We start from the raw sequence: 23,202 nt of genomic DNA on the forward strand, positions 1-23,202 counted from the left end.
TGTTTATTCAGTTTGCTACACAACCAGAGGAAATGCTCAAAATGAGAAATGCCTGCATACAGAAGTCCATTTTGTGTAAGTTTTCTTCTTCCTTTGTAATTGCTGGTGTGCTCCCAGTAGCCATCAGACAGACTATAATGCTGCATTTTCCCTGCCAGAAATTCAACCTCTGTCACTGCTGCCCACCCTTTACCCCACCTCAGAAAAATGAATCTTTTGGTGTGACTGGAACTAGATGGGCAGGGAATTCCTGATTAATAGCACCTTCATTGTTCTTGTAATGAACGCTGGTGCTCTCTCTGAAGGCTTCTTATCTCTGTCAATGCTTAACCCTCTGATTGTATTATTTCCCCTTATGGGCAGATACTGTTTAACTTGTGTAGTCAGAATACTATCAAGCACAAACTTAGATGAGTACAAATAATTCACACAAATGATACTGCTACATCCCACATCTTCCATGTTTCAAATGTACCTTTCGCATCCACATGCCTCAAGAACTGCTAAACAAGCAAGTAAAGCAAATATAAAATCCAACTAACTCCCACAAAGTTGCCCCATTTGCAGTTTCCACTTCTTTAAATTAAGGAGTTTTCAGTTTGGGAATCCAGGCTGCATAAGTGGCAGTAGAGATGAGAAATCACAGTAAGAGGTTTCAAGTAATTTTGAATCTTCCCAGATGAACCTTGTGTCTTAAATCTCTGAAACTCTAAGCCAGCCACTTCACAGTGACATCAAAATACACCTGTAAGCAGGAGACCTGTTTCTTTCTTGTACATGTGTGGACAAGATGGGATGCGGTTTAATGGACATGGTGGTGTTAGGAGTGGCTGGAGAGCTGCCAAACAGAGAGGGACCTGGGGGTGCTGATTGACAGCCGCCTAAACATGAGCCAGCAGTGTGCCCAGGTGGCCAAGAAGGCCAGTGGCATCCTGGCCTGCATCAAGAATAGTGTGGCCAGCAGGAGCAGGGAAGTCATTGTTCCCCTGCACTCTGCATTGGTTAGGCCACACCACCTTGAGTCCTGTGCCCAGTTCTGGGCCCCTCAGTTTAGGAAGGACATCGAGACACTTGAATGTGTCCAGAGAAGGGCAACAAGACTGGTGAGAGGCCTTGAGCACAAGCCCTATGAGGAGAGGCTGAGGGAGCTGGGATTGTTTAGCCTGGAGAAGTGGAAGCTCAGGGGAGACCTCATTGCACTCTACAACTACCTGGTTGTAGCCAGGAAGGGGTTGGTCTCTTCTCTCCAGCAACCAGCACCAGAACAAGGGGACACAGCCTCAAGCTGTGCCAGGGGTAGTTTAGGCTCAAGGTGAGGAGAAAGTTCTTCACAGAGAGAGTCATTGGTCATTGGAATGTGCTGCCCAGGGAGGTGGTGGAGTCTCTGTCCCTGGAGGTGTTCAAGAGGGGATTAGATGTGGCACTTGGTGCCATGGTTTAGTCATGAGGTCTGTGGTGACAGGTTGGACTCGATGATCTTTGAGGTCTCTTCCAACCTTGGTGATACTGTGATAGGTCAGTAGTTGGACTTGATGATCTTGGAGGACTTTTCTAACCAAATCAATTCTATTATTCTGTGATTCTGACTCAGTGGCAGAAGTGGTCCTGTCTAGTCTTAAGGCAATTCATCTATAGTAAACATGGGAAGAATATCAGAGAAATCAATACAATTTTAGTTGTTTTCTCCTGTTGCTTTTTCTAACCACATCACTGCCTCTGTTTCATCTGGGAAAGTTAGGATGAGCAATGTTAGAAAGAGAGGCCCTCGCTGAAAAACAATGTTAAGCATGCGAGAGTGCTATCAACCATCTTTCAAAAGACAGTGGCACATGAAATGTATTACATTATTTCAGACTGTGAGATGGCATGGCTAATGACTTCACTAATACATCCTTACAATGCAAATTTTTTATAGCATCATAGGTCTCATTCAGTTACAATATAACCCCTGAAGGCTCTACCCATCTTCTTGAAGACATTTCTAGCTTGCATTAACATAAAATGGAGGCTCCTGGAGACAAACTGATTGCTGCCTAGGGATTGATGCCTTCAGAAAAAAAACAAAATACAAATAGATGCAACTTCCAGATACAAATTCCAATTCAATTCCACTCTATATGTCCAGTGACTACAAGTCATTAATTGACTCTTATCTACTTAGTTACTAGCATGAGTCCACCATTTAGCTACATAACACTCCATCACTTCCATCAGAAGATTTCTCACTTGTAATGCCTACTAATTAATGGAGACTAGGACCAAAACTATCCTTTTACCTGGTATGTTAATAGGGTGTATCAAGGAAAATGTCTTCATTATTGGCAATGGGATGCTTTTTACATGTCATGCAACAACTGGTTGATACCTCACTGAACTACTGCTGTGAAGATGTGCACCAATATATTAACCCTACACTTCAGTTATCCCATCTGGAGAAAGTGAACAAACATCTGGTTTCCCAAAAAGCAGCAGAAGAATCACTAATCCATGCTGGTAAAATGGTTTGAAATCCTGTAATGCCAAGCATTTTCCCTCCAATGCTCCTTTCTGTTTCATCACTTCTCTTGCAAGAACTCAACACGAAATAATATGGTCAGGATAATGTGAGGAAAGCAAATTTCACACAGTGAAGTAAAATAATGTGATGTAATCCTACCACTTCCGTAAGAACTGGCAGACCCTCAGCTGGAGTCTCTGTGCAGACTCTACATTCAAGGAAAAGGTAGTCCAAATGAAGAAGTACCGAGTACAGAAAGGATAGCTAGGTGGGGGTCTAAAAAAGCTGACTTACATAGAATATTTTTTAAGAACTGGGTTTGCCTGGTGTAGGGTTAAAAAAAGATGGAAGGGAGACAAGTTATTTTAGGCAACAGGGAGAAAGTACACAGCAAAATGTATTTTTGTATGTGATTGGGAGGGGAAAGGAGGTACAGGGCATGAATAAAGCAATGCATAACCTCTAAAGCAGCAAACAAATTGCCACCTTGGAGCATGTTTCTGGCATCTTCCCTTCCTAGTATGAAGCTCTATCTGTCCATGGATAGACTATAAATAATACTGTGTGGCTACAGGTAGAATTAAATTGTAGTACTTGATTTTAAGTGCACAAAACTATCTTTCTCCAATGGCATGTTCCTAGGTGTCTGAGTGAATCTGGGGGGTGAGAGGTGAAGTTATTGTAGTGGCATCAAGTGAAATTGTTAATGCTTTGTAGGTGCTTTCAATAGCCTCTTTTATCACAGGACATTAAAGTACTGAAAGACACCACAGTCTTGTAAAACCTCTGGAGGAAGGTGAGAATCATTGCCATTTTACAGATAAAAACCCCAATCCAGACTAGTTAGTTGGCTAGTTTAACGCACTCGGGTTTGTGGATATGGAAGCTTAGCTCCCATGAACAACCGAATGGTGTAGAGGACTGGGATCAAGCACACACACTACAAAGCAACAAAAGAACACTGAGACACTTGATCTTAGGTGTCTGGTGTTACTCACCAAACCTCCTAACAACAATAAACACGTAAGAGAGTTCCACTGTTGGTTAAATCCCATGTCCTAACAACAACGCCTGCAGTGAAAAGCAATACATCTGAACAGTGGTAATGGAGAGGCAGAGAACTGCAGAGCCTGTAAGTGAGAGTTGTGGCATGTAATGCCTGGGCACTTCAATCTCACCTAAATCCGCTGTCTTCAGACCTAGCCTAAACTGGATCGTCTTTCCATCCAACACCGCAGAAAGGTGTTCCGCATTCCAGCGCAGGGCTGGCCAGTCACCAACCATGTTACAGAAGACTGCAGGTTGCTGTAGAGCCATCACAAGTTCCTTGGCTTTCTCAGGAGTAAATGGTTTTACATCTTCACCTACGTAAAATAAATAACAGCTGTAGAGAGAGATGATTTATGATACATGAAGTGTTACTTACCACATCCCACAAATGGGAAGCATTAAGCACTAACACCTCCTTTGTTTAGAGAGTTGCTTTATCACATTTCAATGTTCTTTTTTTTTGTTAAACTAATTTCGACTGAAAACACTGAAAGAACCTTCTTATATTACATTAAAGTTTAAAACAGTGTATTCATAATATCAGTCAGGGTTGGAAGGCACCACAAGGATCATCTCGTTCCAATCCCCCTGCCGTGGGCAGGGACACCCCACACTAGATCAGGCTGGCCAGAGCCTCATTCAGCCTGGCCTTAAACACCTCCAGGGACGGGGCCTCAACCACCTCCCTAGACAACCCATTCCAGGGCTTCACCACTCTCATGGTGAAGAACCTCCTCCTCACATCCAGCCTGGATCTCCGCACCTCCAGCTTCATTCCATACCCCCTAGTCCTATCACTACCTGAGATCCTGAGAAGTCCCTCCCCAGCCTTCTTGTAGGCCCCCTTCAGATACTGGAAGGCCACAATTAGATCATATTAGCATACAAAATGTAAAAAACAACCAACAACAACAAACCAGGCATGTGCTTAGAATTTTCACTTGTAGCTTAGGCAATAAAACACTGTAGGCAAACAGTTTAGAATTAGGCTATCAATAAAAACCCCTTACAAGTAACGTCCAGAATTTATGGAACATAAATTTTACGAGTAAGTCTTCCTGCATGGCATTCTTTCCAGGCTGCACAGTGAATTGTCAGAGATAGCAAACCAGGTTCCTCTGCATTTTATTTCAACTAACAAACAGCAGCATTACAAAACCAGCAGGTATCTTTTGAGTGTTGAGAACTTCTTTTAATTTTTTTCATTCATTCTAGAATTTTAGAAAGAGAAAAGTGTGCCAGCCGAAGACGTAAACTAACTCAAGATTTCCATTTACTCCTTTGCTCTTTAGAGATTTATATGCCCCACTGAAACTGTCAGGCTGAAATGCTGGCAACCTTGAATAAACTCAGCACTTTCAGAACAGCTTCTCTTTAGGGATATATTGAGAAAGAAACCTGATTAAAAAAAAACAAGGCAAAACAAACTCAATCCAAAACATAACAGCTTTATAGAGCTGCAACGCTGGACTGTAACTTTGGATCATAAAAAAAATATATTCATTATTTTAACCTCTGTTGAGTTTAACTCATCCAGAAGTTTTATCTGTATCATGCTTAAGATTTAACACGCTGAATCGATTCGTGTGGTTCCCCATGACTCCTAACAGCTCATTTAAAACACACAAACCAATTCCATCACGCTACTTAGGAGTCAAATTCTGGTCTGGGATGCACAATGGGTTAAAAAATACAGAACTGGAAATTTCCTTTACTGATGGTTGTCTCTTGCTACTTCCTATGTGTGGGTGGCTGGACAGGTAGCGGAGAAGCAGCCAGTCTCACACTGGGCAGCCTTTGGTGCCAGCTGGGAGAAAGACAAAAGACTGGGAACAAGGTTACTGAGGAAGGCTCTACAGACTTATGTCAAACAGAACAGTTTAAAATAAATCTATGAATGTTAAGTGTGAATGGCAGGGATGAGAGGGAGCCCTTGCAGGCAGTATGCCCTACTTATTTGGAAACTTTTGTGACTCTCTCTTGTTTTGTCAGGGTTTATACCCCACTATAGGTACTTAACAGTTGTCTAAACTAAGCTGCTCACACAAACTCAGTCGGAAGTATCGGGGCTGGAGTTTCCTACATTCTCACATGGACCTCTAGGGAAACCAAATGCTTTTCTCTTTGCACTCATGAAAACTCCATCTGGAAGCATTAGTTAAAACTAAAGACCTCCAATAATTTACCTTCAAGGAAGATAAATTTTCTCAGTGGCTGCTCTTACTTAAGGCAGAGGACAGGTGGGGTTTGGTTTGCTTTCCATAATTCTCCTTGTATGCAGAGCAACACTCGGCAGGATAGTGTTGCTGTGACACAGAGAGATCTCTGACACTTGGCCTTCAGTCTCTCGCTCTAGCAACTTGCACAACCAGGGCATACGGAGGCCTCACAGAGACCGTATGTCTTACCATATGGTCTTCCCTACCCCTGGAAGGAGGCTATGGGGGCTCCTGAGCAATAGGTTAACATACCTAGATGAAGATAGTACAGAGAATGCAGAAAGGCCATTTACAGATATAACAGCACATGCTGGTGTGCAGGTACCAGGAGCTGGCTGTAACAAGGCTAAAGGTTAAAGTGCAGCACATGATGCTGTTCAAAGACTAGGGCAAGACTTGGACCTGATCTGAATGCTCCTGGAGGGTTTAGGAAAGATCTTCTGTCTTTGACCAGTGCAATTAAAATATGCAAAAGCAGCTTTCATGATGCAGGCACTGGCTGCTTACATACCTTTCAGATTTTCCAATTCATAAAAGTGAAATTATTGCTGCTTAAGCTAAGTTTATGGCTACATGGCTGCTTTTTGACTACTCAACTGTTTTTGAGGGCAGTATCTTTAATTATTTTAGAGGATGTAAATCCAAAGAAATGCAAGAAACTAGTGGCACTTTTTGGAGGATTTTGTAAAGTGTTTTTTTTCCCATTTGAAAAAGCTTCAGGTTTATCCTGCAGCTTCAGTCAACAGTTGGGATGTGCTATGAAAGCAGAAATTTTACTGAGATACAGGAAGGCTCATTGAAGCCAGCTGTTGATTGATTCTGTATAGCTTTCTAATGTGATTTCCATATGGATAATGTTCTTCTGAAAGGTGTGGCTTTAACCACAGCAAATACACAGTGGGAAGCTCAGAGCTCAAGCTACTGGGAGAGTTTTCTATCAATGCTAAACGAAAAAAATACCCCACAATTAGATTAAATAACCTTCCTACTGAATGTTGGCTAGAAGATTTTGTCATGTCACCATGTCTCATTCAGTTGTAAACCTCTTTCCCCATAAAATTTAGTAACAATAACAGAGGACAGTCTTGGGGAAGATGCTAAGTACTATCTTCAAACAGTGTAGATAATCAGTTCTGGGCAGTTCTGGGCAGTTCTGGGCCCCTCAGTTTAGGAAGGATGTTGACTTGCTGGAACGAGTCCAGAGAAGGGTAACGACGTTGGTGAGGGGTTTGGAACACAAGCCCTATGAGGAAAGACTGAGGGAGCTGGGGTTGCATAGCCTGGAGAGGAGGAGACTTAGGGGTGACCTTATTGCTCTCTACAACTACCTGAAGGGAGGTTGTAGACAGGCAGATCTTGGTCTCTTCTCCCAGGCAGCCAGTACCAGAACAAGAGGACACAGTCTCAGGCTGTGCCAGGGGAGGTTTAGGTTGGATGTTAGGAAGAAGTTCTATACAGAGAGAGTGATTGCCCATTGGAATAGGCTGCCCGGGGAGGTGGTGGAGTTACCATCATTAGAGGTGTTCAGGAGGAGACTTGATGGGGTGCTTGGTGCCATTGTTTAGATGGGTTGGATTGGTTGATGGGTTGGATGCAATGGTCTTGAAGGTCTCTTCCTGGTTTATTCTATGTATGTATTCTATCACATACAATATACCTGATATGATCAACAGTGAAGTCTGAAACATTTCAGAAAATGTAAAGCATTAGATAAATGAACATAAAGAGTTTTTTGCAAAGACAAATGGGGATTCTTGCTGATTTTGTGCAAAGAATCTTTAATTGTCTTGATTCAGTTTTATGTATTCCTTGGTGAGAACGGCAGTCAGCTAAATGTAATTATTTCCCCGTAATGTTTGTCATGAATCTCTAAATGGCAGTTAGAAAAAAGGCACATGATAAAAGGTAAGGATCATATAGTATATCAAGTAGATATTATGATAATCTGGAGAACAGAAGATATCTCATGGAAGACAGATTAGCACAAAAAATATGGTAATTTAAAATAATAATCATAGTAATCTTTTCCTCAGTTGTTGTTCTCATAGCTTCACAAAGACCACTAAGCTGGGCCCTTGCTTCTCAGTATTTCCTAACCTGAAATTGATGGCAACTGATTCTTAGGCAAAACCTGAGGTTGTACGGCATATATAAGAGCATATACTTTAGACATGGCTATATGTAAGTAAAATGTGTATAAATAAAATGTATTGCAAAGAAACAAAATGTCCATAGCACATTTTGGGTATTTAGGTATCAAATTCCATGGGGACATTAGCTTGAAGGAGAGAAGAAAAATGCATATTTCCTTTGAACAGAAAAGCTCTGTTGGAGGCTTCATTTTCTCAGTTGTGCTCTGATCCAAAAGAGAAAAGGAATACTTTAAATCAGTTCTTTCTATCAGGCTCAACAAACGATGTGGTTTCACAGTACAAAAGGAAGAAGGAATAATTTATCTCCTGTTTTGACTTTACACAAGGCATGTATAGAATCCAACCAGGAACTGAAAAAACAAACCAAGTTTTAGCTCAAGCTTTGTAATTGTGACAGCTTACTTTTTGGTGGAAAATGTAGGTGTTCCTTTAGAAAGGTAACATATTGCAAATAGAGACAGTGTGTGCTTGCAGCCCAGAAGGCAAATCACATTTTTGGCTGCATCAAAAGATGCTCTGCCAGCAGATCCAAAGAGGTGATTCTATCACTTCGCTCTGGAGAGCAGGAAACCTCACCTGCAGTACCGTGTACAGGTCTGGAGCCCTCAATATAGGAAGGACGTGGACCTGATGGAGAGGGTCCAGAGGAGGGCCACAGAAATAATCAGGGGCTTGGAGCACCTCTGCTATGAGGACAGGCTGAGGAAGCTGGGGTTGTGCAGCCTGGAGAAGAGGAGGCTCTAGGGAGACCTGATAGCAGCCTTTCAGTACCTGAGGGGGGCCTACAAGAAGGATGGGGAGAGACTGTTTACAAAGGCCTGCAGTGACAGGATGAGGGACAATGGCTTCAAACTAGAGAAGGACAGATGGAGATGGGATATCAGGAAGAAGTTCTTCACTACAAGGGTAGTGAAACGTTGGAACAGGTTGCTGAGGGAGGTGATTGAGGCCCCTTCCCTAAAGATATTCAAGACAAGGCTCGACAAGGCCCTGGGCAGCCTGGTCTAGTTGGGGATGTCCCTGCTGACCATGGGGAGGTCGGACCAGGTGACCTTTGGAGGTCCTTTCCAGCCTGGACCATTCTGTGATTCATTTTATGATTCTGTGATCTTGCAATTAAAAAAAACAAAGCTCTCCAGTAGTCTTTACATGAAGCATTGTCAAGTATGAAGATGCAACCAGACTCAGCACTGAGGGCTGGTAAAAGAAAGTACTTTCCAGTAGATTTTGAGCTTCTGAGAGAGAAAATAATTTAATGTTACCGATTAACAATTTTTCTGAATAACTGAGTGGGGTTTGAGAATAAAGAGTTTAGCACAGCAGGCACTCTGACAAAAAGTGGACTTGATCAAAGTTATTCAGAAGTTAAATGTACTGTCATTAAAAAGCTAAATGTACTGTCATTCATTAAAAATAATTCAGCAAATTAGAAGAGTTCATTAGTGCATACTAGTTGGCTTCTGCCAAAACACCCTGCTGTGCAAATATGAGACTTAATTGAGAGGTATTAAAATTATTTTCTCAAAGAGGGAGTACAAGGAAGTCCTGGTAACATATTTGGTATAAGCATCATCAAATTGCTTTTCTCGCATATATGTAATGCTTCATTAGCCTCATTTATTAAAAATATTAAAAGGAAAAAAAAAAAAGAAGCTAAAAGAAAAATTAAGTATTTTGAATACATGAACTCAGAGCAGCCAGGTCACTCAAAACATCAACTATTTAACCATCCAACAGCCAGGAGTGGGGAAAATAGAAGGTGTGGGGGAGGATGGTGAAACTCCCCAAACCAAAGTGAAGTGACTTGGTTTGGAGGTCAGACTTAACGATTCCACAGTGCATTAACTCTGTAAATTAAAAAACAGCTTTAAATAATTTGCATGTGATTACAATGTTATGCACTATAATCAGCCTACCCTGAGCAAAGAGAGTGCATCTAAATATACATGAGTAGTTTCCAGGACATACTGTATGAACATCGAGGTATTATGTCCTGACCAGTTATTGCTGTTGCTATGATTTTTGACTCCAGGAATGTCAATACTGCAGATGCAGTAGAGCTGAGGGGCATCTAACCTAGATTTGCATAGATATTTTGGTTACTGAAGGATAGTTAGCAGTTGCATGGAACCTCTCAGGATAGACAGTCTGGACTGGTAAAACTGGCACCTGAAGCTTACTCTAGTAGCCTGAAGTCAACACACCCCTTGTCCTCCGTATCTGCTACTGTAGAAGGAAGGCATCAAAAGCAGAAGCCAAAAGAGGAATTTGTATTTGCACTCACTTTCCAGTCCTCCTGTGGCAAGGCAGAGCATCTTACAGTTTTTATTACAGTAAGTCTGAGTGACTCAAGACATGAAGTAAGGTAAGAGCATGGGCTAAGCCCTCAAACCTCAAACTGTCCTTCTGATAATGGAAAGGAAACAGCTTCCAGACTTCATAGGGGTGGAGCAAAAGGCTGATCCTGGGAGGGACTTCCCACCCCTGCTCTAAATAACAGCACATCATCTCAGAAATACATTTATGAAATTCATTCCTCAGTCCCCTAGAAAGCTCTTCTTGAACCCCTGGCCAGCTCCTGCCTGTTGTCTCTTCTCCTCCTATCCTATTCAGAAGGATTTCAGAAAGCAGTCATGTCAGTTTTCAGCTAACTGGATGTTGAATGACCTCAGCTCTTCTGGTCCCTTCTAGCAGAAGAAATACTTTCACTGTTTGTCTTTGCAACTCCTGCCTGTATCTTCTCCATTTGAAATATCACCTTCCCTTCCCCATCCCCTAAACCCAGGAAAATTAGGAAATGTAGAAATAGAAATCATACTAAATGAATTTCCAATGAACTTTGTGTGCTCCTTATTGGCAAAATTTCTGAAGGCAAAGCGGAAACAATGAAACTGCAGCACTTGTCAGATAACTGGCATTTCATTTTCTTTTGAAGGAAAAGACTATAATCTTTGACCAAAACCTTCCATCAGGATATAAAATAGTTTCTCCAAAGGAGAGACCATTCTTCCTTAAGTTAGGCTGCTACAATTTCACCTTTCTATCTATTTGGAGTGTAAATGACACCCACCTGCTGCTGAGGAAATATAGTAGCAAAACCATTTCTTCCCAATACTCCACTGGCACTGATACACATTTCTCACATTTACTAACAGATGGGCAATATAATACAAAATTTAACACAACATTAAGACTGAAGGTAAGAGGACTGCCACATCTGAAACTAACATAGTATCATAGTATCAGTCAGGGTTGGAAGGGACCACAAGGATCATCTAGTTCCAACCCCCCTGCCATGGGCAGGGACACCCCACACTAGATCAGCCTGGCCAGAGCCTCATCCAGCCTGGTCCTAAACACCTCCAGGAATGGGGCCTCAACCACCTCCCTGGACAGCCCATTCCAGGGCTTCACCACTCTCATGGGGAAGAACTTCCTCCTCACATCCAGCCTGAATCTTCCCACCTCTAGCTTCATTCCATTCCCTCTAGTCCTATCACTACCTGAGATCCTGAGAAGTCCCTCCCCAGCCTTCTTGTAGGCCCCCTTCAGATACTGGAAGGCCACAATTAGGTCACCTCAGAGCCTTCTCTTCTCCAGACTGAACAGCCCCAACTCCTTCAGTCTGTCCTCATAGGAGAGGTGCTCCAGCCCTCTGATCATCCTCATGGCCCTTCTCTGGACATGTTCCAGCACCTCCATATTCCTCTTGTAATAGGGGCTCCAGAACTGGATGCAGTACTCCAGGTGGGGTCTCACCAGAGCTGAGTTGAGGGGAAGAATCACCTCCCTTGACCTTCTGGCCACACTTCTCTTGATGCAGCCCAGGATCTGATTGGCTTTCTGGGCTGCAAGTGCACACTGAGAGCTCCTGTTGAGCTTCTCGTCCACCAGCACTGTATAAAATCCTCTGTCAGAAACTGTAACCATTTATGACTCTGTTGTTGTGTTGTCCTGTCCTGCAAACTTGACTGCCAAGAACTTCAAAATTACATCAACAAAAGAATCTAAATCTTCTAAAATACACATTTTCCCATAATCAATAGCATTCTAAAAATAGGGGAGGTTCCCACAAGCTGTGGTCAATACAACTGATCCTTTTGAATTTGATCTACAAAAGGGTTATGATGAAAGTACACGACAGTTCACTCTTACACTACATAGGACACAAATGATGAATCAGAGGTAGAATTGTCAGAATGAAATTATATTTTGAAGGAATAAAAGAAGTATTTTTGAATGACATAAATTATTGAATTGAAAGAAACCAGAGAGACTCACCATGTGAGCTTCAAGAACAGTTTATGAAATACACAATGAGCCATCTGAACCACCAGGATATTAAGTGCAGGAGGCAACAATCCTAGAAGCCAGGTTGGATAGGGTCTTAAGCAGCCTGGTCTAGAAGGTGTTCCTGCCCATGGCAGGGGATTTGGAACTATTTGATCTTTAAGGTCCCTTCCAACCCAAATGATTCTATGATGACTCAGGGAATGCAATTATTATAGGAATATTAAACAAAAAGCATGGCCATTATTCCATCAGTTTACATAATTCCATTTCTTTCATCTTGAGTAGAAAAAGCAGAAGTGAGCTTAACCTTTGTTTCAAGCTGCTGTTTGTCTTTATAGATTCTTATGCAGCAAGATGAAATTTGCCTGGAGAAAGCTGTTACCAACATATGTTTTGAATCTTGGGGTTCATACAAAAAAATTATCTTTCTTTGTCATAATACAGAGCTAAGGATACATTCAGCCTAATGCAGCTCACCAAATGTGAACTACCAAGCTCTTACTAACTTGATTTTTCAACTTTAATGTGTCATTAATATCAGTTTTGTTTTCTAATATAAACATGAAACATAAACCCAAAACTCTCTTTGTAATGCAAAAGCACAACCTTGTTACATAGAAGCTTATCTTTCACAACTTTATAATACAAAAAACTGCCACTAGTGGTGTCAACCTATCTTTGCCATCTTCCCTCCAGAGATTTTCTCCTTCATTTCTTTTTTAAATAACAACTGCCTGCAAAGTTTCTTTATCTGTAAACACCAGGAGCTAAATATCAGAAAAGATCAAGGGCTCCGTAGGCCCAAATCTGCGCTCTGATGTGCACGAACTCTTGTTCTAATCAGCTGCACCTGCTTTTCTGGAGACTGAAGATGACCTTTAATTTTAGAAGAAACCATGGCAATGCTGCTGCTTTGAATTTTGGAAGCTTTTTGCAATATGCAAAATTTACCAAAACTCAGCATTTGTCAACTTGTTAATATATCTGGAAAAGTCCCTTTCAGCAAAGGAGTTTCAATATTGTCAGATTCCTTTTAAACATTACGGTTACTGTGTCAACCACTGACTAATTCAATATGAGTATTAGAGGCAATAATGTCTTCTATATCCAGTCTCCAAAACCACATAGTGCTTAGAAATTGAAGATAACCCCCTGAACATTAGCAAAACAATAAAAGTGCAGAAGGTTGAAGTTGCATTTTTATAGCAAGACATCCAAACTGCTTTACCATTGCTCTGGTTGAAATGATCTAATAGAAATCAAAACCTTGTGCTACCATATCTACTCCCAAGAATCTCATTGTGTCTGTGATCACAAAGCATAGAATAATCTCATCTTAAAGCTTATATACCCCAGTTCAGAGAAGCACAGTCACAGAAATAATCAATTTAGCCTCTTTCTGCACAGAATTACATGAAAGTCGTATTTCCAAACAGATAAACATTGTAATATCAATACAGATCTGCACCCAAACACATACACAGACAATCAGGTCTTCAGAAGGTTCCTATGGAGAGCACACATCATACTTGTGGTACAACAGCCAAGTGTGACCAGCCAGACCAATTGAAACAAATTCCCTAATGCCTACTATTGTTAATTGTATCACAACAATAATTTACTCCTTGCTGCTTTGATGTAAGACAGTACAACAATTACAAAGTCAGACTGAGGGAGTTGGGGCTGTACAGTCTGCAGAAGAGAAGGCTCCGAGGAGACCTAATTGTCGCCTTCCAGTATCTGAAGGGGGCCTACAGGAAGGCTGGGGAAGGACTTCTCAGGATATCAGGTAGTGATAGGACTAGGGGGAATGGAATGAAGCTGGAGGTGGGGAGATTCAGGCTGGATGTGAGGAGGAGGTTCTTCACCATGAGAGTGGTGAAACCCTGGAATGGGTTGTCCAGGGAGGTGGTCGAGGCCCCGTCCCTGGGGGTGTTTAAGAGCAGGCTGGATGAGGCTCTGTCCAGCCTGATCTAGTGTGGGGTGTCCCTGCTCATGGCAGGGGGGTTGGAACTAGATGATCCTTGTGGTCCCTTCCAACCCTGAATGAAACTATGAAACTATAAAAAATGAGAAAGAGAGATACCATGGACAGACCAATACCAGAGCAAATGACTAACTTTACTTGCTGGCACCAGCGACAATGAGATCTACATTGAGGCAGTCCTAGATCAAGAAAACAGGTGGAGACTTTCACCCTGTATTCCAAACTCAAGCCTAACATTCTCATGTTCAGTTCATTTCTATCATTCTCAGGTTTTCAGGAAGGTAGGAAACCACCAGTCTTTGAAACTGGGTTTCCATAATACAACTTTGGGATGCAAAATACTCTACGGATGTTGTGTGCAGTTACCTGCATGTTGTGCCCCTGAATAACATGGAAGAATGCAAAGACCACGATCTGATGAGGTTGCAGGTTCAACATAATGTCCCTAGAACACTGATCCTGAAGGCTAAGTGAGGTATGGAAGTAGTCATCAAAATGACCTTGGATGAAAGGCATGCAGCTTCCACCTTCCACTCAAAGATACAATCATACTCTATGTGCTCACCGTCAAGCTGGTGACAAATGGCAGAACAAGCAGAAATGGGAGTACAAAAAGATTCAAATGTACTCAAAGCCCAAGTCAGATGTGACTTCTGTGTACTCCTTTTGAGAGCTACAGCAACGAATGAACCGGGTGGTCAACAGTGAATCTGGTGAGACATCTTTCATTGGTCAGCCACAAAGCTAGACTGTACAAGAAAAAGGAGCAACCTCACATCTCCCTAAAGAACCTTCCAATAGGCCCTGACTCACCACAAACCTAGAATCATCTCCACTACAATGGTTACTTTGCAATGTAGACACACAGCCTGCAATCAAAGAGGTATAAAAGAATGCCGACCATTTTTGTTTGTTGTTAGTAAAAAAAAAAGAGGACTGCAAGACCTTTTTCCTCTTGAAGAAAATCTTTGTATGATGTTAGAGCTGGAAGTCCACTTACCTATCAATAAAAAGTGAGAAAAGATGGTGAAAGGTATAGAATGCATGATTGAAGGTGCTCAAATTAAGGTCAAACCAGAGCAGATCCTGAACATCCTGTTCCTAAGTAACTAAAAAGAAAGGAATGTCAAAACTTGATGAGGGAAGAGTAAGATTTGCTTACATCTCACAGGCTCACTTTCATAGATGTTGCTTATGACAGGGGCTGTAAAGAAGAGAACTAATACAGCTCCCTGCTACACTAGGACTGTTTAGGGCAGCTCTGAAACAATACTGTCACAACTCCATCTAAGTCCAGAAGCTGAGAAAAATCCCTGGAAAACAGGCCTCTTTTGGGACGCTGGAAGGAATACTCAGAATTGGCCAATTGCCACTTTTGAAACTTTGAATAAATTTTGTGCCATGCCCGTTTCATGCCAAAATGTTTCTCACCTTCGTAGGGTATGCAATCAATTGCTACTTGCCGAACGCAACACATGAGTTGAACAAGAAAGGGCAAGATTGAACACAATGTTAGGAGTTGTTGGGACAGAGGGGTAAGAAATAAAGGATGCTCAAGTTCATCAAATCCCTCTAAAGAAAGTCACATGGAGAGAGAATCAGCCAAAACCTGATGTCTGGGGCAAGCAAATGACACTTCATGATGCACTAAGAACTGGGGGTTGCACCATGGGGTCGATACTCTCCTGGACTGCTCAGCTCAACCATGACCTGACAGGTGTATTTAAGCTGAATTAGATTCTCCAGATGCCTCAAGGTTATAACAAACTGTCAAAGGCTTCAGTTTATCTTAATAAGCCAGGCTTAAATCAGCACAGTCTAGGTGCCAAGTCATAAGCAGATCAGCCAGACCTGCCTCAGGGATGGGATGAGTATTTGGAAGCACTAACAGCTGCAGCCATATAATTTTTATCCATCACCACTAGTCTATCAGAGCTCCAGGCAACCTACTCCTCCTGAAATGAATTCCAGAAGGTTTTAGGCCAGACACAGGCAGATAGGCATGAATATGGAGATGCAACTACCTTGAGAGCTTTTAGGTTTGAAATGGAGGCAACCAACAAGGGATATGCTATCATGGTTGGGCTTCTGTACCACCATTTCAGATCTAGGCACCATTAAGTCCATGCAAGTAGAGGTGAAAATTCTGAGCCAGGAGACAAAACAACCTTTCCACTTTCCTAAATATATGTGCACTTCATTTGATAATATTCAAATCTCTTTAGCTACATTATAATGAGGTTAAAGCAAGAAAAGATTTCCCCACCCCAAATATTACAAATGCCAGTAATGAGAACAGTAAAAATGTCACCACACAGAGAAAAGAGTGAAATTAGCATATTTAGAGAAGTATTATACCCCTGAGTAAAATAATGCAATCAGCTAGCTGCAAGATAAAGCTAATTTGGTTTCCAACAGTTTATCAACAATGCAGTGCTCCCTTACATTAACAAATTTAAATGGTACCATATCCTGCAAACAAGAATAATTCACACAGAATATTACACTGTGTTAATTAAATAGCTGGAATAGAAAAGGTCAGGCCATGACTGAAAGATGCACATATGGGTTGTAAAGCTATGAAAAGATGGAGTGATTTCAAATCAAGCAATTAAAATAACTTTAAAAAATTATTCAATCAACAGTAAATACAACTGGATTTTCTAAGCCTATTTTTACAGCTCATGTCTTTTGTCACTCTTTCTTAGAAATTTCTTTCTGGCTGACCCATGCGGGAGTCAAAATACCTTTAAACCCATCAGAAGATGAAGTGATCTGGGTAAGTTTAAATTAAAGAGTTATCCTGCCCTGGAACGGCCTGTCCAGGGAGGTGGTTGAGGCCCCATCCCTGGAGGTTTTTAAGGCCAGGCTGGATGAGGCTCTGGCCAGCCTGATCTAGTGTTGGGGTGTCCCTGCCAATGGCAGGGGGGTTGGAACTAGGTGATCCTTGTGGTCCCTTCCAACCCTGACTGATACTGTGATACTTGGTGCCATGGTTTAGTTAGTCATGAGGTGTTGGGTGACAGGTTGGACTTGATGATCTCTGAGGTCTTTTCCAACCTTACTAATTGTATGATTCTATGCTTAAATGCAAGCTTACATTATACTACGCAGATAGTAAGAGGCAAGAGGCAAGTTCTGCAGTTAAAGGACACTGCAAAGCCCCACTCGCCACTAGAACAATCAAGGAACCCCCACAATTACTAGAGTTAACTGACAAATCCTCAGAGATAAGTATTTTTTCCCTTTACTTCTGCAAATGCCAGCACTTCAGCATAATGCCATGGAATCAATCTAATTATAGTAGTAACATAGCCATTTTAAACTGAAAGAACATTTTGGTGTGGGCTAAACTACGCTGAGGTGGTAACATGTGAAAAAGACCTAACGAACCACGGAATTAATCTTATTTGGAGCCCCAAAGACCATGACCAAATCTGAATCCTGTTGAATGGTTTTACTGTATTTTTGTCACTGCAGCTGTACACAGCAAGCTCAAATTTTAGTTTGTTACCATGCATACATTCCAGTGTTATGTAATTGTGCATGAATTTTGTCTTTCCTGGGCAATTCCTTGAACTTTTCTAGACAAAATCTCGCATTTTCTTTTGGATCATATTTCTGCTGATTTCAGTTGGTATAAACTCCCTTTTTTTGCACCTTCAGTGCAACTTCTAATTTGAACCTCAGTCTAGTGAGGAGAGCTGTGTGGGCTAGACAAAATGCAGTGTCTACATGTTTTGGGAAGAATTTAATGAGAGTGCGTGGTTCTGGCTGCAAAACCATGAGACAGGGACCACGTGTGAAACTCAGTTGCGCATTGCCCAGCACATTAACAGTTATAGTACTGATACTGGATCTAAAACCAGCCCACGTGGATCCCACTGTTGAACTCTCCCCAGTTAAGCACACAGGCAATTTATCAAGCCAGCTCCCAGACTTTGTGACAGAATGCCTAAGCAAGCCAAACTGAAATTCCTCATTTTTTTCTGTGAAGATGAAGCACTGTGCAGCGTATAAGCCATTAATTTTATGACAAGTGCAGATGGTAGTTATACAGATAAATACTTACACAACCTAACGAATGAATATATACTTCAATCTGTTTAAATTATAATAATTTCTAATGAGCTTAGTGTAACCCACATGAGGGTACAGTCATCCAAATCATTCTAAAATGGATTTCAGTGCAAGCTGTAACTGAATCCTGCATTTTTTCCCTCCAGTTCGGGGCACGGCTGACTTCTGTACCTCAAAACAACAGTTTGCTTCTCCCTTTAAAAGGGAGAAGTACCGCACCTGCTGAAAGGCGAACCTGACTCTGTCCTCCGTGACCGCAGCCGACCCACGCGTCACAGGGACGTTTCGGAGGAGGAGCTGACGGCCAGCCGTGGAGCACCCCCGCCCGGTTCCCGCCTGCGGCCTGCAGACACGCCGCGCTGCCGGGCCCGCGTCTCGCCGTGCAGCCAGGCCGTGCCAGGCTGCAGCGCGGCGGTTGTGGGCTGAGGCGGCTCGGCTCCCTCTTCAGCGGAGGGCGCGGGGCACCTACCCGGCGCGGGAGGACGACAGTTTTCCGCCCCGGCCATGCTCCTCCGCTTCACCCTCCGGGGCGGCTCTTACGGGATCCCCTCGGCACCGCCCTCGCTAGCGGAAGAAGGGGGAACTCTGCTCGGGAGCGAGCCCGGCCGGCTGCGCTCCGCCGTGCGGGGCGGAGCCGCGGTGGCAGTGTGACGGCCGGGGCTGACAGCGGCCCTGCAGCAGGGGCTTTCCTGGTCATACGCGAGTAGACCCCCACGGTCCCCGAGGCTTCAGCGGCGGCTCCCGCGGGCCGCCCCGCTCTGCCCCAGAACCCGAGCCCTCCAGGGCGGCTTCCCCGCCCCGCACGCCCCCACAGGCCTCGGGGTTGCGGCTGCCCGCCGGCACGGCTTCCTCCTCACGGGCGGCGGGCCCGGTTCTCCTCCCCTTGCCGGCGGAGGTAGGAGGCGGCCGCCGGCCCTCCCCGACCGCGCATGCGGCTGTGCTGGGACGGGGCAGCGCCGCTGTGCTCGTGGGTTGAAGTGTGGGTGTCCGTAGCCCTGGTTCCCTCCCTGAGGGGCCCCTGTCAGCGCCCCAGCAGATGGGCTTAGGCTGGAGCAGTGCGGAGGAGCGGCAGCCCCTTTTGCCGCCGCCGCCGCAGCAGCAGCAGGAACGGCGGCGGCCGCGGGAGCCGGCGGGGGCCCCGGCGCTGCCGGCGGCGGTGCCGGGGCCGGTGCGACGCCTGCCGCCGTTGGCGGGCCGCGTCTATGGGCGGCGGTGGCTGGTGCTGCTGCTCTTCTCGCTGCTGGGCTTCGCGCAGGGCCTGGTGTGGAACAGCTGGGGCCCTATCCAGAACTCGGCCCGCCTGGCCTTCGGCTTCAGCGGCTGGGACATCGCCCTTCTCGTCTTCTGGGGGCCCATCGGCTTCGCGCCCTGCTTCTTCTTCATGTGGCTCATGGACAAGAAGGGTGAGCGGGGCCTGGGGCGGCGCGGCCAGGGGTTCGGGACTCCCCGCCCCGCTGCTGCGGCTTCCCCTGGGCCAGGCGGGGACACCGTGGCTGTGGCTGTACCATGACAGTGGCCGTGCCCGTGTCCGCCGACGCCACGGTGGTCCTGAGGCCCGGAGTTGGGGCACCGCCGGCCTGGGGACACACATTGCATTCGAAGCTAGTGGCCTCGGTCTTAAAAGGGTCTGACTAACACTTTAAAGGCACCACGAGTACTATTTTCGGTACACCTGCTCAAAGGAACATCGAAGGCCATTCACAAAGGAGGTCCTTAAGGTGGCCTTAGAGTTAAAGGGAGTTACAGCATCTTACATCGCCACTGAGGTGTGGGTCTGGAGGACATGTGCTCTATTCTGTCATTGCTGTGTGGGTGATTGACCTGAAGACGGTTGTGGTTTCTGGTAATCAGCTGTGAAACAAATGCCCATGTTGATGTTTGGATGAGGTAGTGTTAGTGCTCAGGGTGGCCACTGCATCTTCGAAGAAATACTTAGATTTTAAAAGCAAGCTGGACATGAAGTCTGTGCTTTGCTTTTAGAAGTGCTAGGGAGATGGCAAAGCCAAGGAACATAAACCAGAAGTTGTGCCTCAGGGTTTCAGCGATGAGCACGAGGGAGAGTTTCCTAATTCTTGTTCAGGCTGTGGTGTCTCAGTAGAAGACTTCAGAAAATGGTGTTTGTCTCTGGAGAACTTCTCCATGGCCTATGCTCTTCATCTGCCGGGGCTACTACGGTGTGGTCAGGTACCTGTGTTTGCAGATCTTTTGGGCCTAAAGCCATAGAAGCGTTTAGTCTTTTAATTCTTGTTTAAACAGGCCTCTAAACAGGAGATAAGAGCTTGTCACATACCCTTGTGACTCCTGATGTTAAGTGCTACTCATTCAATTTATTTAGGAATTAATAGCTCATTTGTGGGAAAGGAAAGGGGGGAAAGTGAAGGCAGTCAGCAAGAAAACTTGTAGCTGAGAAGCCCTGTGTCTCAAAATTGGAATTGCTTTTCCAGAAACTGAAAAGGTGCTGGGGGAATAAAACTTATTGGGCTGAAAATGGGTTCTCCAAATGAATCCATGGTGGCTGTGCAGCCAGCCAGTCTACTCTCAAGCAATTTAGACTTAAGTCGACAATGTCTGTCTAGACTGCTGTATGATGGTGGTGTTAATTATCTTAAAATAATTTTGTTGTGTACAGTGAAGACAATAACACTCTTCATGGTATGAAGGCAAAAAACCTAAGCTTGAACCTGTTCTTGTAGACCCAAGCCTGTGCTTTTATTTCTTCATTTTCTACCAAGTTGATTGTGAGCCATACAGAAAAACAAGCAAACAAACTGAAAAGTTTCAAAGTAGCTCATGGGAGAAGAAACATCATGTTTTGTTGTTTCTTTAATGTGATTAGTAATGTAGTTGCTGGATTTCTTGGTTTCACAAGTGGCTTGTTTTTGTGAGAATGTGTATGCAAGGGTTTTCCTCATTACCTTAACTGATTGCTTGGGTGGGATTTTTGTTTGTTTTTTGTTTCCATGATCATTGAAGATACTGATACAAACTACCTATTTGCCTTTGCTTTGTTGCTTTCTTTGTTGAGAGAATTTTGGTTCATAGCCTAAGTAGAGCATTGTAACTTACTTGCTTTAGGCATAAGAGCTCTGGATCATATTCTTCGCACATCAGCAGAGTTTGTGGGGGCCCTGTTGTGTGTTGTTTTCTGAATCGGGATGATTCCCACAGAGAATGTTGTGCTATTCACGTTGGAAGTAATGCTGGAGTCCTGACACTTGGTTTCTCATGGAGCAAAGAGGAGAGCTACTGTTGTCTGACTTTCCTGTGGGGAGCATTTCCACCGGAGGCGCATTGTGGGGAGCTATCTGCTCTTCAGAGTATGCATGTTCTGGTAGGAGCATGACTCTACTGCTTTGAAGCTGTCAGGTTGGTTGAGTCTGACCTTGCAAGAGCAATATTCCACTCACTTAAGGATAAAAGTGATTGTTGTTACACAAAATATACTCTCTGGTTTCAATCATCTATCATTTGAGTTAGCTAGTAAAGGAGCTGTCAGGAAAAAAATTGTATTTGTGAAGTGTCAACATGTAAAACCTGTCATGTATCACAAGTGTGACACTGGAGATGATGCATGTCAGAATTTGGGAGGAGATTCTGCTGTTAGATAGTCCTATACTTCACAGTCAGAGGTATGCCTAACTTATGAGTAGCTGCCTGCTGTCACTTGAGTCTGATTTTGTGTGTGATGCTTCAAATGAAGTCCTGAACACTTTTGTATTTGTCTTTTTGGTTTTCGCTTGTTTGGTGTAGCACAGAGTTAGAAGCAAATCTGTTTTCACACCAGACTTCTGTTGTATTCTTTGTGTGCCTTTTTCTTATTTCAGTACTGCTTATAAGGGTTTGGTTGCTTTGTATCTTCTAAATTATTAGAATTTGAAATATTAAAGATTTAGCGAGAGGCATGTCAGTAATCCTGATTGGCAGGAACATTTCCTGGACTTCTTGACTGAGTTTCATCACAGCTTCTCAGAGAAGTGTGGGGTCCCCGGAGAAGAGAGGACAGCAGTGTGTTATTTTTAGTAAAAGATATGCTAAATAAGCTTTAAATGATCTGTTTTTTCAATTTTGTTTATAAGGGAACTAGGGTGGAGAAATTACTCTTGTTTGTTTTCTAACCTCAGAGGTTTTCGTGGCCTTTGTTACTTTTCCCCTCCTGGCCTGCCAACGGTGTCTCCTGGACTTTTTGTGGAGGCCTGTTTGCAGTTGACACAGGCAGTGCAGCTGGAGAACAGGAGAGCAGTATGTGGGTTGGAAACGTGTGACACATGGTAGTGTCGGTTTTGGCTCTCTGGGGAATTTCTGCAGAAAGATATTACAAGCAATTATGCCTTCCCCAAGGACTCGGCCCAAAACGGGTGTTGGTGTCAGCAGTATTGGCTTAAAACCATGCTCCTGTGGATCTATAGAGATTTCCTGTTGTGTGGGTTTTGTGTTTGGTTGTTTGGTTTTGTGTGTTTGTTTAATTAACTTAAGGGTGAAAATTCATCAGGAGAGTAACGATGGTCCTCATAATGGCAAAAAAATACATGTGGAAGATCTGAACAGACTCAGAAGTATGTTAATGCTGTATTTTAAAGGTTCTTTGAGGCACTGAAGAAAGCCTATATTTAGCAGGTATTTCTATAAGGTGTGTCAGTTGAAAGTTATTATTTTTTGCTAAGTTTCTGTTGTTCTTAAAAGTACAGTCATTTGCAGACACTTAGCAAGGCTCCAGTATCACAGCTGGAAATTCACCTTTGGGGAGCAGGCTCTATTCCTCTTCCTGTCTCCCACCTTCCTCTGGCTGAATGGAGGAGACTTGTGCCAGGGTGCTACCCCTCTGGAGCCTGGGGGAGCTTTCTGGGCTCCTTGGCTGGATGCTGTAACGGTGACAGCAGTGGCATCTCTAATGTTTCTAGTCTTGTTCAGGATGGCTACATGTTG

General features: G+C 43.7%; 2 protein-coding genes across 3 annotated transcripts in view; one reads left to right on the forward strand and one right to left on the reverse strand.

Annotated features, from left to right (window-relative positions):
- HSPBAP1 (HSPB1 associated protein 1) overlaps positions 1-18,871 on the reverse strand; it is a 42,261-nt gene extending 23,390 nt beyond the window's left edge. For both annotated transcript variants that reach the window (XM_068138996.1, XM_068138994.1), the window contains exons 1-2: positions 18,749-18,871; positions 3,676-3,861 (exon numbers count right to left, since the gene is read on the reverse strand). In XM_068138996.1, coding sequence (XP_067995097.1) covers positions 3,676-3,861; positions 18,749-18,785 — 223 coding nt within the window. In that variant the 5' untranslated portion in view covers positions 18,786-18,871. The remainder of the gene's footprint in view (positions 1-3,675; positions 3,862-18,748) is intronic.
- An 11-nt stretch (positions 18,872-18,882) lies between these two features.
- Positions 18,883-23,202, forward strand: part of SLC49A4 (solute carrier family 49 member 4) — a 75,008-nt gene continuing 70,688 nt past the window's right edge. Inside the window, exon 1 of the mRNA XM_068138993.1 lies at positions 18,883-19,682. Within this exon, the coding sequence (XP_067995094.1) occupies positions 19,316-19,682 (367 nt within the window). The 5' untranslated portion in view covers positions 18,883-19,315. The remainder of the gene's footprint in view (positions 19,683-23,202) is intronic.

The sequence above is a fragment of the Melanerpes formicivorus genome, unplaced genomic scaffold (genome assembly GCF_026170545.1).
Source record: "Melanerpes formicivorus ecotype bairdi unplaced genomic scaffold, bMelFor1.0.p_v2 SCAF_5, whole genome shotgun sequence".
In the NCBI taxonomy this organism is placed as follows: domain Eukaryota; kingdom Metazoa; phylum Chordata; class Aves; order Piciformes; family Picidae; genus Melanerpes; species Melanerpes formicivorus.